At 37.5% G+C, this 14,062-nt stretch overlaps 1 protein-coding gene across 3 annotated transcripts in view; it reads right to left on the bottom strand.

The window, feature by feature from the left end:
- Window positions 1–333: 333 nt before the first annotated feature.
- The window catches only part of Cul4b (cullin 4B), a 101,444-nt gene continuing 87,715 nt past the window's right edge, over window positions 334–14,062 (bottom strand). For all 3 annotated transcript variants that reach the window (XM_021154130.2, XM_021154129.2, XM_021154128.2), the window contains 9 exons: window positions 12,906–13,010; window positions 12,170–12,280; window positions 10,722–10,807; window positions 9,432–9,539; window positions 8,323–8,436; window positions 7,362–7,467; window positions 6,324–6,496; window positions 5,390–5,542; window positions 334–2,403 (listed from right to left, as the gene is read on the bottom strand). In XM_021154130.2, the coding sequence (XP_021009789.1) occupies window positions 2,308–2,403; window positions 5,390–5,542; window positions 6,324–6,496; window positions 7,362–7,467; window positions 8,323–8,436; window positions 9,432–9,539; window positions 10,722–10,807; window positions 12,170–12,280; window positions 12,906–13,010 (1,052 nt within the window). In that variant the 3' untranslated portion in view covers window positions 334–2,307. The remainder of the gene's footprint in view (window positions 2,404–5,389; window positions 5,543–6,323; window positions 6,497–7,361; window positions 7,468–8,322; window positions 8,437–9,431; window positions 9,540–10,721; window positions 10,808–12,169; window positions 12,281–12,905; window positions 13,011–14,062) is intronic.

Below are 14,062 nucleotides of genomic sequence, written 5' to 3' on the forward strand. Positions count from 1 at the left end.
TTTCTTCCAACTTCAATCTAAAGTACTTCTATACTGGCATGAAATTGCTAACTTTGAAAGTTTGAAGGAAACATATTTACACGTGCCCTTGATTTTTCTAAAGTGGAAATAATTGTCTACTTTGAGAATACTGGAAATTTTACTGTCTTTTTACCATAACCTCCTCTACAGTAGCTGAAAACTACCAGTAAAATAACAAAGAGAAGTATAAAAATAATCAAATATGAATCATCAAATGTGAATTAAGGAAGTCATTAGGAAGATTTTATGTATTCATTCTACTTTACAATTTTTTTCACAATATTTCGAGTTTAAATATCTTCCCCGGAAACATTTTTTTAAAATAAAAGTTTTATTGGAGAAAAATAGAACCACCACACATACACAGGGAAGAGCACAAAAATTCAACCGATACAGAACTGAAACTCATAATAACCCAATGGAGTTTGCCATTACTTGTCAGTTTCATAAACAGTTTCCCTTAGTAGTCTGGCTAGTTTTTCAGCTGAAACACCGTCAAGTTTTCAAAGAATTAAGAACTTCAGGACAGGCACCCACTTTCAAGATAATGAAGGTGGTATCAAGAGCGTCCTAGTAGGAACAAACCTACCTACAAATTCTTTTAAGAGTAACTAGTGAGTGGTGTAATAGTCTCCATATCCCAGAGACCAACACAGGGATGAATTACAACACTGATGTTGATGATCCAGTAAACATAACAGCCACATTCCTTGTCAGAAGAGCTCCTGTAAGGAAATCAGGGAGGAGCTGGAAAAAATATACGAAATAGCTGCTCAGAAAGAACCAGGAAGTTAATTCTAAATACTATACATAGTCAAACAGTGTGCAAGTTGATGCATTAGAGAGAAACAGGCAACTTAAAAAATACAGATAGCTAGCCACAGGTCTTTGAGAATTCAAGAAAACAATAGCAGACATAAGAGCCCCCAAGTCTTCTGAGCTGAAAGTATGCCTAATTGCTCCATAAAGACAAAGACATATGCTAGTGGAGAAAGCATCGAAGAAGTTCTAATTTAAAAGAAAACACAAAAACAGTCTGCTTCTCTGCCATAATCCATTTCCTCCATGGAAAGAGAAACCAGGAAGCAAAGCAGAGCCCTCTGGTGAGGAAGAAAAGTCTTTTACTCACAGTTTGAATTTGAAAAACAATACTTTCCTTATTTTCTGGTGTGAGACCAATTTGGAGACACTTCCCTGAAAAGCAAGTGTCCAATGGCTATAAAGAACTCTTAAATTCAAACAATTAAAAAAAAGGACTACAGAACTTGAAGTTTTCAATAGGGAGTGTGTAAGGAAGACAAGGGGGAATCATATGTTGAGTTTCTCCAAATCAGGAGGCGCATGACAGTTAAAAAAAAATCATTTAGTAGAAAAAACTGGAATGCAAATCCTAGGAAAACTCTGACAATTGACAATCCACCCAAATTAAAGACAACATGACCCAAACATTTAACGACTGAAACATAATGAAAAGCAGCTGGTAAATTGTTACTCCTGCAACTTATAAAACTTATTTGTTGGTTTTGGTCTCCTGTGATTTTCATACTGTATTCAGTTTTAATAAAAGGACCTGGGTTTTTCCCCTCTATATTCTTGTAGTCCAAGATGATCGGGACAGTGAATTTGGGGCTAAGTCTTATGTACACATCCCAGAGTCCTAATGGGAAACCTTTAGGATGTGAATATATAAGGTACGATGGAAGGATCTGTCACCCTACTTGAAAAACTTGTTTCCAAATAAGATTCTTTCCCCTTCAGTGTAACAGAATGCCAACAACAATGAAAACTTACTTTTCTTTTCAAGGGAAACCACAAAATGGGTAAACAACCAAGTCAAGGGTGGTTTTTCTATTTGATAAATACATCCAGAACTCTGTACAGTAAATAAAATTTGCATGCAGTTTAAGTATCTTTAAATGACTTTTAGGCAAATAAACCTTTTGCTTTATTGATGATGTATAAGAATCACCCTCCCCCTTTTAATGGCCATAGGGATCTCTTCCCCAGTTCCAAAAGGAATCATGAAGACCCAGGTACTTTCTTAAAGAGTTTTCTGCACATCATACTAAATAACATGCATAGAATTCAACAACATTCTTCTTAAAAGTTAAGTATTACTCTTTAAAATGGGTATGTTAACCACTGAGAGAAGTCCACGCAACTATTCCCATTACACTGCTTCATTTGGTCATCAGAAGTATAAAAGAAGTCAAATAACATGAGATTCAACAAATTAGTTTATCCAATGGCTACAGCATTTTGACAACAAGTTCCAAGGCCAACATTCTATGCAATATAGTTGTACTGATTTGGATTTTCTTTATCTCTTTCCATGTAGTCCCGATCAATGAGGGATTCTATTCTCTTCTTAAGATCAGCAGGCTGTAAGAGAAAGCATATTTTCAATGCAAAACTCAGAAGCACTTCAGCTTAAGCCCATCCACCAACATCCCGTTAAAAAAGAGAACAAAGGCCAGAAGTGACTGCACAGAGGCAGGTAGATCTCCGAGTTTGAGGCCAGTCTGGTCTACATAGTGAGTTCCAGGACAGCCAGAGTGCATGACAAGCCCTGTCTCTAAATTAAATAAACTTAAATTAAATTAAATGTAGCTGGAGCATTGTAGCATACTTCTAAAATCCCAGCAAGTAAGAGGCCAGAGGCAAGAGGATTCAGAGGAAGACCTGCTTGGTTACACAGTAAGACTGTCCCAAACAAACCTGAAATTAAGTAAATAAACAATTATCACATGAATTAAAATGTGTAAGAGAAATTACTATATGACCTATATAAAATACTGGACATACTGGCATAAGTCTACATAATCCTTGCTACTTACGTAGCTTGAGAAATGGCAAAAGTGAGTTCATGAAAGTTGGCAAAAAAAACAAACAAAATAGGGCAGTTAAGGCTTTTACCAGGTGGTACAGTACTTGACCAGCATATGAAAGGGGCCTAGGTTCTACTCCCCAATACCACACATTCACACAATTACAGGAAATTTGGGAAAGTATCACATTAATTCACCTCTGTATGTTTCTGTTTTACTATGAATTTTAATTTATTTAATTAAGTGATTTGGACCTCTGAATCTTATAGTTAAAATTTCACTATGACATGAATTCATTTAGAACTGGGCATGGTCAAACATGTCTATATTCAGACTCAGCTACAAAGAGAACTGAAGGCCAGCCTGGGATGTATTAGACCTTGTCAAAAACAACACCAACAAAGTCTCAGTGCTGGAGAGATGGTTCAGGGCTTCTTAGCGTGTACTACTATTGAAGTCCAGCTCCGGCACCAATGCCAGGGTTCACAAGTGCCTGCACCTCCAGCTCAAGGTCGAACTGAATAGAACTGTCCACACAGGGAAATGCCCCAAAGAGACACACAATTAGAAATACTATCTTTTAATAAATAGTCTTGCATTGCTAATTACACTTATCTCTTGAATGAATGACCCTGACATAAACAAGTATCTCTACATCACTTACAATACCTGAGATAAAAAGGAAAAGAAATTGAATATTCAATACAGATGCAAGATTTTGTTAAGATAAGAAGCTTAAGTAATATTGCTGCCTCAGCTGGTAGCTAAGAGTACATGTCCCTACATACAGTGAATGCATGTCTTTGGAGTGTGTTGGGGGGGAGCAAGCCCATGGGCATGCTTGAGATAGGGTCTGTCTTTGTAGTTCTGGCTATCCTGGAACTCACTATGTAGACCAGGTTGACGTACAATTCACAAGGGATCTGCCTTCCACCGCTTCCCAGTCAGTTACTGCATTCTTTATTCTTTCTTTCTTTCTTTCTTTCTTTATTTATTTTGGTTTTTCGAGACAGGATTTCTCTGTGTAGCCCTGGCTGGCCTCGAACTCAGAAATCTGCCTGCCTCTGCCTCCCGAGTGCTGGGATGTGCTCGGATTAAAGGCACACACCACCACGCCAGGCTCAGCTAGTGCATTCTTTAAGAGTGTTTTTCAACCTTTGGTTTGTTGAATTCACAGATATGGAACCGATAAAAATGAAGGACTGACTTAGAAGCCAGCCGTAGAACACAGTAAGACCCTATCTCAAAGCCAAACCAAACCAAACCAAACCAAAGCAGAAAAAAGGAAGTAAACGTGTATGTAATAGCCCCAGGTTTAAGTATCCTGTTGGTTTCAGTTATGATCAAAGTTCTAGTTATTTCTTAGTAAGCAATCTTGCCGTACGTAAAATGATTAGGTGAGCATGTATGCAGGTGTGGTAATGAGGAAGCAGTCTCAAGTCTTCAAACCTTGAAAGAGTGGAAGTAACAGCTACTACAAGTAAAACCTCAATACGTACTAAACTCATGATCAAGGGTTTTATACTTCCTATCTCAATAAGCCTCAAAATAATACTGTAAGGGATGCGATGTTGGGTTTGTGAAGGGGAAACTCGAAAGGGGGATATCATTTAAAATAAAAAAACGAATAAAATGATTAATAATAGAAAGTAATAATACTAGGAGGTATGTATATCTATCAATTCCGAACAAGCTCAGCAAAATTAAGTGACTTATCAAAGTCCAAAGCTGCCAGGAATCCTAACAGCCAGGAGTCTAGGCAACCTCTATCAAATGTGTATCACAGACACTTTAAAATATTTTAAAATTTGAACAATAGTCTAATACACCACCACATTGTCTAAGCACCTTTGCTATTGAACATTTGTATCGGGCCATGCCCATATTGACCAATTTGAGTATACTAGAAGCACTGCTAGACATTTTCAAAAGAAACAAAAAGTGCTTTAACATTAAGATATAGCCAGAAGTCTCTGTAACAGATTTTAGTAAATATTTATACAGGTAACCAAGTTTAAGATATAACTCAGTCTAATAATCAAATCTGTCAAATGCCAAGGTATCTCCAGAAAAGAAGATTCAAAAGATATATAATAACTAACTTCAAAAATTTCAAAGTCAGGTTGGAGAGATGGCTGAGTAGTTAAGAGCACTGACTGCTCTTCTAGAGGTCCTGAGTTCAAACCCCAGCAACCACATGGTGGCTCACAACCATCTGTAATGGGATCCGATGCCCTCTTCTGGGGTCTCTGAGGACAGCTACAGTATATTTGAATAAATAAATCTTTAAAAATAAAAATTTCAAAGTCACATTTACTCACTAAACTTTCAAGTACAGGGAGTAGCTTTTGTAAACTAGTTCTCAATTTTGCTAAACAAAGTTCTTTTGTGAATCACATGTACAAATACAGAAAATGAATACATGTTGTTCCAAATGGCTTTAAGTCTTTCATCTATATTTCCAAGGTTAGTGTCTAAAAATTAAATGTATTTCCTTTCACCTATAATAGATTCAGTGTGGAGGCAACAGAAATACCTACCTTAACTGGAAATTTTAGCTGATTGTAGACTTCTGAAACAAGAAGATTGTGGCTAAGTGTTTTTCTCATCTTCATAATTCGAACGATCGCAGCATCAATTTGGTACTGTCTGTCTTGAAATACTCTTTCTGTAGTGCTCGCTTGTTCTTCAACCTAAAACAAGTTTTCAAATAAAGTCAAACTTAATTAGGAACATAAACTGTATATTAGGAACATAACAATGTTACTGTTCTAAAGAGCCTGAGTTATCTAAATGAGAGAAAAAAAAAACTTAGTATAGTTCCTTTCTGTTGTCACTAATGCTCTGTACCAATAAAGTAATGCAATACAGAAGAGAAACATACCACCTTTGAACACTGGGAAGTACAGTCAGTTAGTCAAGTGCCTTCCCTGCAAACATGAAGATCTATCTTTTAAATTTAGATTTTTGTGAACTCATTTAAAAACAAGATCCCTAGTACCTGATGGACATGATGCCAGCTTAATTAGTGAGTTCTAGGCAAGTAAGAGACCATGTAAAGAAACAAGGTAGAGAGCACCAAAGGAATAACACTGGAGTTTGTCTACTGTCCTTCCCTAAAATGTAAAATGTTTATACCCACTGATCCAAAAATTTACTTCCATAAATTCTTTTTAAAAATGTTTATTCCTATTTCACGTGCACCGGTCTTTTGTTTGCATATATGTCTGAATGAGCAACTAAAGAGAATATGAGTTAGATTCCAAGCATCTATGTGGCTGTTCACAATCATTTGTAACTTCAGCTACAATGGATCTAAAGTCCCGTTCTTACACGTGGGCCCCAGCCCTGATGCTGCACAAACGTACATGCAGCTAAAACACTCAAGCATAATATAACTTTTTAATCTGTAAATTTCTACTATAAACACATTTAACCCAATACTGTAGGACTAGGAGAAAGCAAAAGGTTTACCGTTTCTTTCATCTGGATTTGATTGATCTTTATCCTGAATAGTTTGTGTTTGAAATCGTCATTACAAATAAATTTGTCACCATCTTCGATATCTTTGCCCTTAGGATTTTTAGCCAGAACTCTAGCTTTGCCACAGGCTAGTGACTGCAGTGTTCTTCTTAATTCTCCATCCTCTGAAGAAGAAATGATGGTTAATTATTTGATTGTAGCAAATTAGCAGGAGCCCCACATTCAATGTCACTCTTACTCCAACGTTCTGTAATACACTGCTTTGTTTTCCCCAGCATTACCAACAACTGCTCTTTGTGCTACCCAGTAACATTTTTTTCCCTACTCGTGTTCTAAAAGCATGTATTATCATCCATGCAGACAACTGCCAAAACATTTCCTTTCTCTCAAGTCAATCACTAAAAGGACACTCAACTTGGTTGTTTTACTATCACTTGAGTTTGTTGATATTCTCCATTAACCTTTTGCTTCACTGCTAATGATGGTAACACTAACCTAATCCTATGAAAAGCCTAGCATCATCTTATAAACCTTCATTCTCCTTCACTGTGCTGTATCTCTAGTAATTTCATTGCTGCTAGAAACATTCTACCAGAAGCCTCTTTTAGGAGTTTATGTCAGAATTATCTTCATAGCTTCTAGACTAGAACCTTCTCACAGTACAGGTGGCTAGTTCCATCATTGCCGATACAGAGGAGGGGGCTGGAGAGCTATCTCACCATTCAAGAGTAGTGTCTGGTCTTTTAGAGGAATAAGGGCCAGTTCCCAGCACCTAACACGGTGACTCACAAACACCTAACTCAAGTTCCAGGAGATACAATGCCCCGTTCTAGACCCCACAGATCCCTGCACATGTGTGATATACATACACACACAGGCTATATACAAAAAAAAAAAAAAACAACAAACAATTTTTTTTAAGTACAGAGGAGAGGATCATTTCCTTTTATGTTCAGAGCTCTGATCACAGTGACTACACAGACTAGAGAACTACAACTGCTGCTACTAGACAAACAACACAATACAAACCTATCCCAGTAGCATGCTTGATCTCTTCTAAACTGAATTCTTCTCCTTCATTAAACATTAGCAGCACCATGGTTTGAAAAAGAGAGACCTGGAGTTCTTTTTTGCCCTGTTGGAGAAAAAACAGTTTTGTTGTGGGTTTTTTTCCCTGTTTTTTTAAAACACATGAAAAATAAATCAAGAAGTAGTAACCTCCTATAGGGAAACAATGTTTAATTAGTGAGTTAAGCCCAGATGACTAGGACTAGATGATTAACATTATTCAAAGTACTGCATGAGATGGCAGTAGGAGGTGTACTGCGAGATTTAGGTGTGAGTCTACAGAAAATGGGATGAAGGATTATTTGGCCTATTAATATGTCTTCTATAATCCTTATTAAAACAGAACAAAGCAATGAACATAAGTCAGTCCTATGTATCATTATAGACATTCACCATAAGCAGCAAGAAATTACTATTCTGAATGCACTTTTTGAGCAGGGTTTCCCACAGCCCACGCTAGACTTCCTTTGTAGTCAAATATGTCCTTGAACTCCTTCCTGCCTCTATCTCCCAAGTGGTAGGATTACAGTCCTGTGTGTCACTATTCCCCACTTTCAAATATTTTTGACTTGATTCAGATCATTCATGACCAGATACAGATTTTTCCCAATGGATATTGTTTGCCTGTATCTCCCATTCTGTTCTCTAGCTTCTAGCCACATGATTTCCAGTAACACAGTATGAACTCTGCATCCACAGGGAAGGAGAAAGACAGAGGGGAGCTTTTCATTTTAGACAAGGGCTAACTCAACTGTTGAAAAGGTAACCATCTTAAAATATACACAAAATTGTAATTACCTATCACTGTGGCTACACCAGTGTCAAGGACACACATATAAAACAGCAACTTGAACCTTCAAACCAAGGGACAAGCCATATTAAAGATGAAGATAGAAGTAAAGATTTGGAAAAATCCACTTACCTCTTTAAATTCAGCTTTTAGCACACAGTGTCCCAAGGTTGACTGCCACTGGAGTTTCCTGCCACTGTGCTTGCCTAAGTAAAATGTCTTGAAAATTTCCTGAAGCTTTACCATCTAAAGCAAATAAAATAAGTGTTTAAGCTGCATATGAAATGTTATATAAATGTTACCTTTAGCACTATTTTTTTTTTTTAAAAAAAGTACTTAGTGAATGAATGAAATGGGGTGTGCATGCCATCATGTGCTAATGAAGCTCAGAGGACAACTTTCAGGAGTCAGGTACCCTCTTTTCCACTATGTGGGTTCAGGGGGTTGAACTATGAGGTCAAGCTTGCTGGCAAGTGCCTTCACCCTGGGCCACCTCAATGACCTCCCCCTCAATACTTTAACCCCCATCTGGAATAGCTTTTGATAGTTTTCTTGACTACCTCCAGTAGATTATCAACCCCTTTAAGTTAAGGTTAAAATTTAACTCCCCATGTAACAGTGCTTGGTGAGCATTCCACTCTTTGATCTTCTCTACCCTGGTATTTAATCATTCCTTCACTCTGGTGACTCGGGCTTCTATACTGTACCAACTCCCTTCTCTCACTGCTGCTTCTGCCCACATTTCTTTCACAGGTTCTTCTTTTTACCATCTGCTAAATGTGAGCCTTTTCTAAAGTTGAAGCTTTGCCCTTTCTCTTCCTCTTCACCATATTCTTCCCTTACTGAGGGAAATCTACTCTCTGGGCACCCATAGTTCTTTCCATAGGCTCAGTATCTTTCTTTCTTCCAACATTCTAGGTTTTGGTCCTAAGTAGGACAGTTTCCAGGGCATCCATCAAGCACATCTACCAATCCCGCCTTCAGGTGGAATATGAGCTGGATTTTTTCACAGCTAGAAAGACTAAGGGGCCATAAGCTAAGAAACAAAATAATTAGGGAAAATAGCACTCAATTTAGATATCTAGTTGAAAAATGAAGTAAAAGAATAAAATATTAACACTCATATTTTGTTGTTATATTTGTTGACATAAGCCTTTAAAAGTCACATATTTTCAAATGAAATGCAGGGGGAAAATGTGATTTCCATGTCTATAGCTTAGTTTTGAAACAATTTGACTTACCTCTGGCGGCAAATGGACTTCCATAGGCACATAAGTTGGCCAGTAACCCATTGTCAGGATATTAACAGTTAATTCAATATTGCCAGGTACATTCTGGTTCTGCATATACTATAAGATCAATACATACACCAAGATTATGAAAGAATATATGTCATACCATAATAATGACTAAATTAAGAATTTCCTTTTTCTAAAAATACATGTAGATAGTGACCATCCTGCAAATAAAGAATTATTATGGATTGAAATGAAGTCTACACAAAATGCTGTACCCAGGTGGCCATTTTGATAGAGTAGCATACAAAAATCCCACAAAAACATCCAAGGTATTAACAACTCAACCTCTCACACACGACTGGGCTGTTGTAGCATCTCTTCACCGTTTTTCCCTCAATGCCACCTTTAAACCCATGTTTAGAGACCCTACATGGACTGAAACACCTTGTAGTAACTCCCATTCCTCACCCCACCAGCCATCCCAAGTCTCCAGTTTTTCAAATGATCCATTCCCTGTTTGAAGTGGGAAAGGAAAAGAAGGGGAAAGGGCAAGGCAAATAAATGCCATCCTGTGGCTACTGTAAGATCCATGATCCTACTAATTCTGAACTTTGAGTCTTTCGGTTCCATTGACCACCTTCAATGTAGTAGTCAAGAAGTCATTACTGAACCCATGAGGAGTAAAATCTAATTTGCCATCACTATTGTCTAGTCATTACTGCCACTGCTGTTTGAGGCAAGGTCTCACTTATATTGCCCACATACTATTTCAGCATTCCAAGCAGCTGAGACTAGTTACACAAATTACATCTGGTTGCTTATGTTTTTACAATACTTTAAAACAACCTCTTATTTAGGTCGTCAAAACTATAGATCCAAATTCTGATCCCAAATGTCAACAGAGACAGAATATACCACCCCTGTCCTTGATCACCTCACCTCTATCCCCATTACAAGCTCTGAACATGCAAAGCCTCCAACTGATTAGAAAAGCCCCGCTCTTACTATCTAAGTATAATTCTTCTAATACTAACTTTAGTCTAATACATTTTACTTATGTTTCTGTCTTATTCTGGATGTTAATTATGACTAAATTCTGAAGTAAGCTAAATATACTTAAAATTCATTTTTGATCTCTTTCCTATACTGTACTAACGTTTAAATTGCCATGAAGTATTTGTCTATATATATATATGGGCTTCTATTTATCTTCTTCAATACAAACTGCCGCAAGGACATAACTTAAGTATCTTGAAGTTTAAGGAATTAAGTAAGAGTTTAACCAGCTTTTACCTGTTTAAATTGAATCATGATATCTTTAGAAAGCTCCATGTCTTTGAACATTCCTTCAAGCTTGCTGGTAAAAGCAGCTCCACATTCTGTTAAAGATGTTTATATGTTTATATTTCAAGGTAATACAACAAAAACTTTATATCAGAAAATAAAATGCAAAACTTAACGTGGGCATCAAATATGATCTGTAACAACTTGTAAGAATGAAAAGAGCAAAACACATGAAACTCAAGAAGAACGAAGACCAAAGTGTGGACACTTCGCCCCTTCTTAGAATTGGGAACAAAACACCCATGGAAGGAGTTACAGAGACAAAGTTTGGAGCTAAGACGGAAGAAAGGACCATCCAGAGACTGCCATACCCAGGGATCCATCCCATAATCAGCCACCAAACACAGACACTATTGCATATGCCAGCAAGATTTTGCTGACAGGACCCTGATATAGCTGTCTCATATGAGGCTAGGCCAGTGCCTGGCAAACACAGAAGTGGATGCTCACAGTCAGCTATAGGATGGAACACAGGGCCCCCAATGGAGGAGCTAGAGAAAACACCCAAGGAGCTAAAGGGATTGCAACCCTATAGGTGAAACATTATTATGAACTAACCAGTACCCCAGAGCTCTTGACTCTAGCTGCATATGAATCAGAAGATGGCCTAGTCGGCCATCGTTGGGAAGAGAGGCCCCTTGGTCTAGCAAACATTATATGCCTCAGTACAGGGGAAATCCAGGGCCAAGAAGTGGGAGTGAGTGGGTAGGGGAGCAGGGGGTGGGGAGGGTATGGGGGACTTTCGGGATAGCATTGGAAATGTAAATGAAGAAAATATCTAATAAAAAATTGGAAAAAAAAAGAATGAAAAGACAAGTCTTACCTGTCAGAGTGCCCTAGTAATAATTCAGAGGTAAACTCTTTAATCCAGGTATAGGATAATTGGGAACTTTTATACTAATAAACAAAAGAATAATTCTTTATCTTTAAAACAAGCCAGTAATTGTGGCTATCAGCAAGAGGCTAGGACCGTCCTACTCACTTAATGTGTACGTATGTTGGGGTAAGTGTGCACAGGTATAGAGGTCACTGGCTGTACTGCTCTATCAGAACAGACCTAGTCCTTTGAAATAGGGTCTATTATTGAGCCCAGAGCTAGGCTGGTGTCCAGGAATCCTCAAAGATTCTCCTGTTCCCCACCTCTACCCCACCCCTAGCCACTGGAGTCATACATACACACAGAATTTTTTTACATGGGTGTTAGGGATCAAACTCAGGTCCTCACGCTTGTGCCTCTTACCCTCTGAGCCGTCCTCCCCACCCCTTCAATTTATGTTTTCATGTGTATATAAAACGATCAACCAAAGCAGCAATCGATGAAGAGAGTATAATTAGGCCATAATTTCCCACAAATATTTAAAAAAAAACGGATATTAAAAAAAGAATGGCAAACATACCGTGTTTCAGTTTGGACAGCATTGATTTTTCAGCATCTACTGATGCACTCTTGCCAACTAATAGGCGTTTGGCTAAATCTTTCTTATAGAAGGCCTCAAAAACATCTTTACCTGTATTAAATAAAAAAGATAACACTCATGATATGCCAAGTAAAGCTGTAAGAAATGGCATTAAAAAGTTTATTACAATACAATAAGTTATTTAATTTTATACATTTTATCCAAGTTTATTAAACTCAAGAACACTGCAGGTCCATGTCTGTGCCAGACATTTCAAAAGTTCTTTTACTATAAAACAAATTAAGACTGTATTAACTATTTTTCAGGGGGAAAAAACCTAATACATTGGTTCTATTAGCACCAAAACTCAAAGAGATTAAAACAAGCAGTAAAATCCCAGGTTCTTAATAGTGGAAAGGTCAAAATACAAGGCAATTTAGTTACATTCCTCAACTGTTCTTAATGATCTAAAATATGCAATAAATAAAATACAACCTGTAGTTCTCCCTGTAGTTCTGGGTTATATAAAAGTTTTTAGTTCCTAAAGGAGTGCTTGCTTTGTTTTGTTTTCTGTTTGTTTTGAGACAGGGCCTTGCTATGATGCCCTGGCGGGGCTGATACTATGTGACCTACCTCAGCCTCCTGAATTCTGGATTGCAGGTCTCTTATCACTATGCCTGGCTCCCCAAGTGCTTTATTTTAAAAGAAAATCGTGAAAGCAGTAATCAACACTTACCATAGATAAATCTAAATATAATCATTATTTTATCCAACATTTTCTCAAGCTCTTCATCTGTAGCTTCTTTGTTGCCTGCACGAAGTTTTGAATCCACATACTTAGCTGAAATGGAGAAAAACTATAGTTTAGTGACCACGGGTGTCTGAAAGGTACTGACCACTACACATACCCAAACAGGACTATAAAATACTAACTCTTTCAGTATTTCTGCTATATGTACATGCATTTTATGGCCTCCAACAAAAGGAAGATCAAGTCACCATGTCACTGTCACAGGGCTAACAAATACTACAAGTAAATGCACTAAATTAGACTCCAGACTGAGTATACTTTACAGTATGATATGGAAGGACTATATATAGAGCACCGTAGTAGAGTTTCTGCCTACCATGTGCAGGTCTCTGGGTGCAAACCCTCACTTTCAGAGTTAAAAAAAAAAAGAAAAGAGAAAAAGAAAAAACTTAAAATGAGATAGAGACAGCGTATGGTGGGGGCTCCAAGTAGCCCTGTGTAAACAAAGTCACCAGAAAACACAGGTACTCTCTAAAGTTTCTATTTTACACAAATGGTCAGTATTCTTAAACATTACTTTTGTATTTGACTAAATCAGAAACAGAGAAGGCACAATTTATAAAATGTTTAAATTTAAATATAATTAAGACTTAAACCAAATCCAACTCCATCCTTTCAGATGACCTAGTTTTCTAGGGCACATATACTAGCATCATGAGTGCATGTGTGGGAACCTTGTTTGAGAAACACTGCAACACACCTGTATACTCAGCGAGCCTGTCTCATTAGATTTATTTTCATCCTAGACTTTTTATTCATTTGCACTGGAATTTCATGCTGCCCTTTTCCTATAGCTATAACTGGAAACTTTTAGACAACAGCACACTGTCCCACAATCACAACAAGCTTGGAAAGCATAGAGTCAAGCTTACTCACTAAAAGTTGCTTTGGTTGAGTCAGTTTGACATAGTGAAAGCTGGGAAACTGACCGATGAAGCAATGGGTTTCAAAGGGAACTCTCTTCCTGAAGTCTGACATTCTTCTCCCCAAATTTTTATAAATCATAATATCAATCCTCCACTCACCGTTAGTCTAATGTATAGACTCACGTGCACTCTATTAAGCATTACCTTATAGTAAAT

The sequence above is a fragment of the Mus caroli genome, chromosome X (genome assembly GCF_900094665.2).
Source record: "Mus caroli chromosome X, CAROLI_EIJ_v1.1, whole genome shotgun sequence".
Classification (NCBI taxonomy): domain Eukaryota; kingdom Metazoa; phylum Chordata; class Mammalia; order Rodentia; family Muridae; genus Mus; species Mus caroli.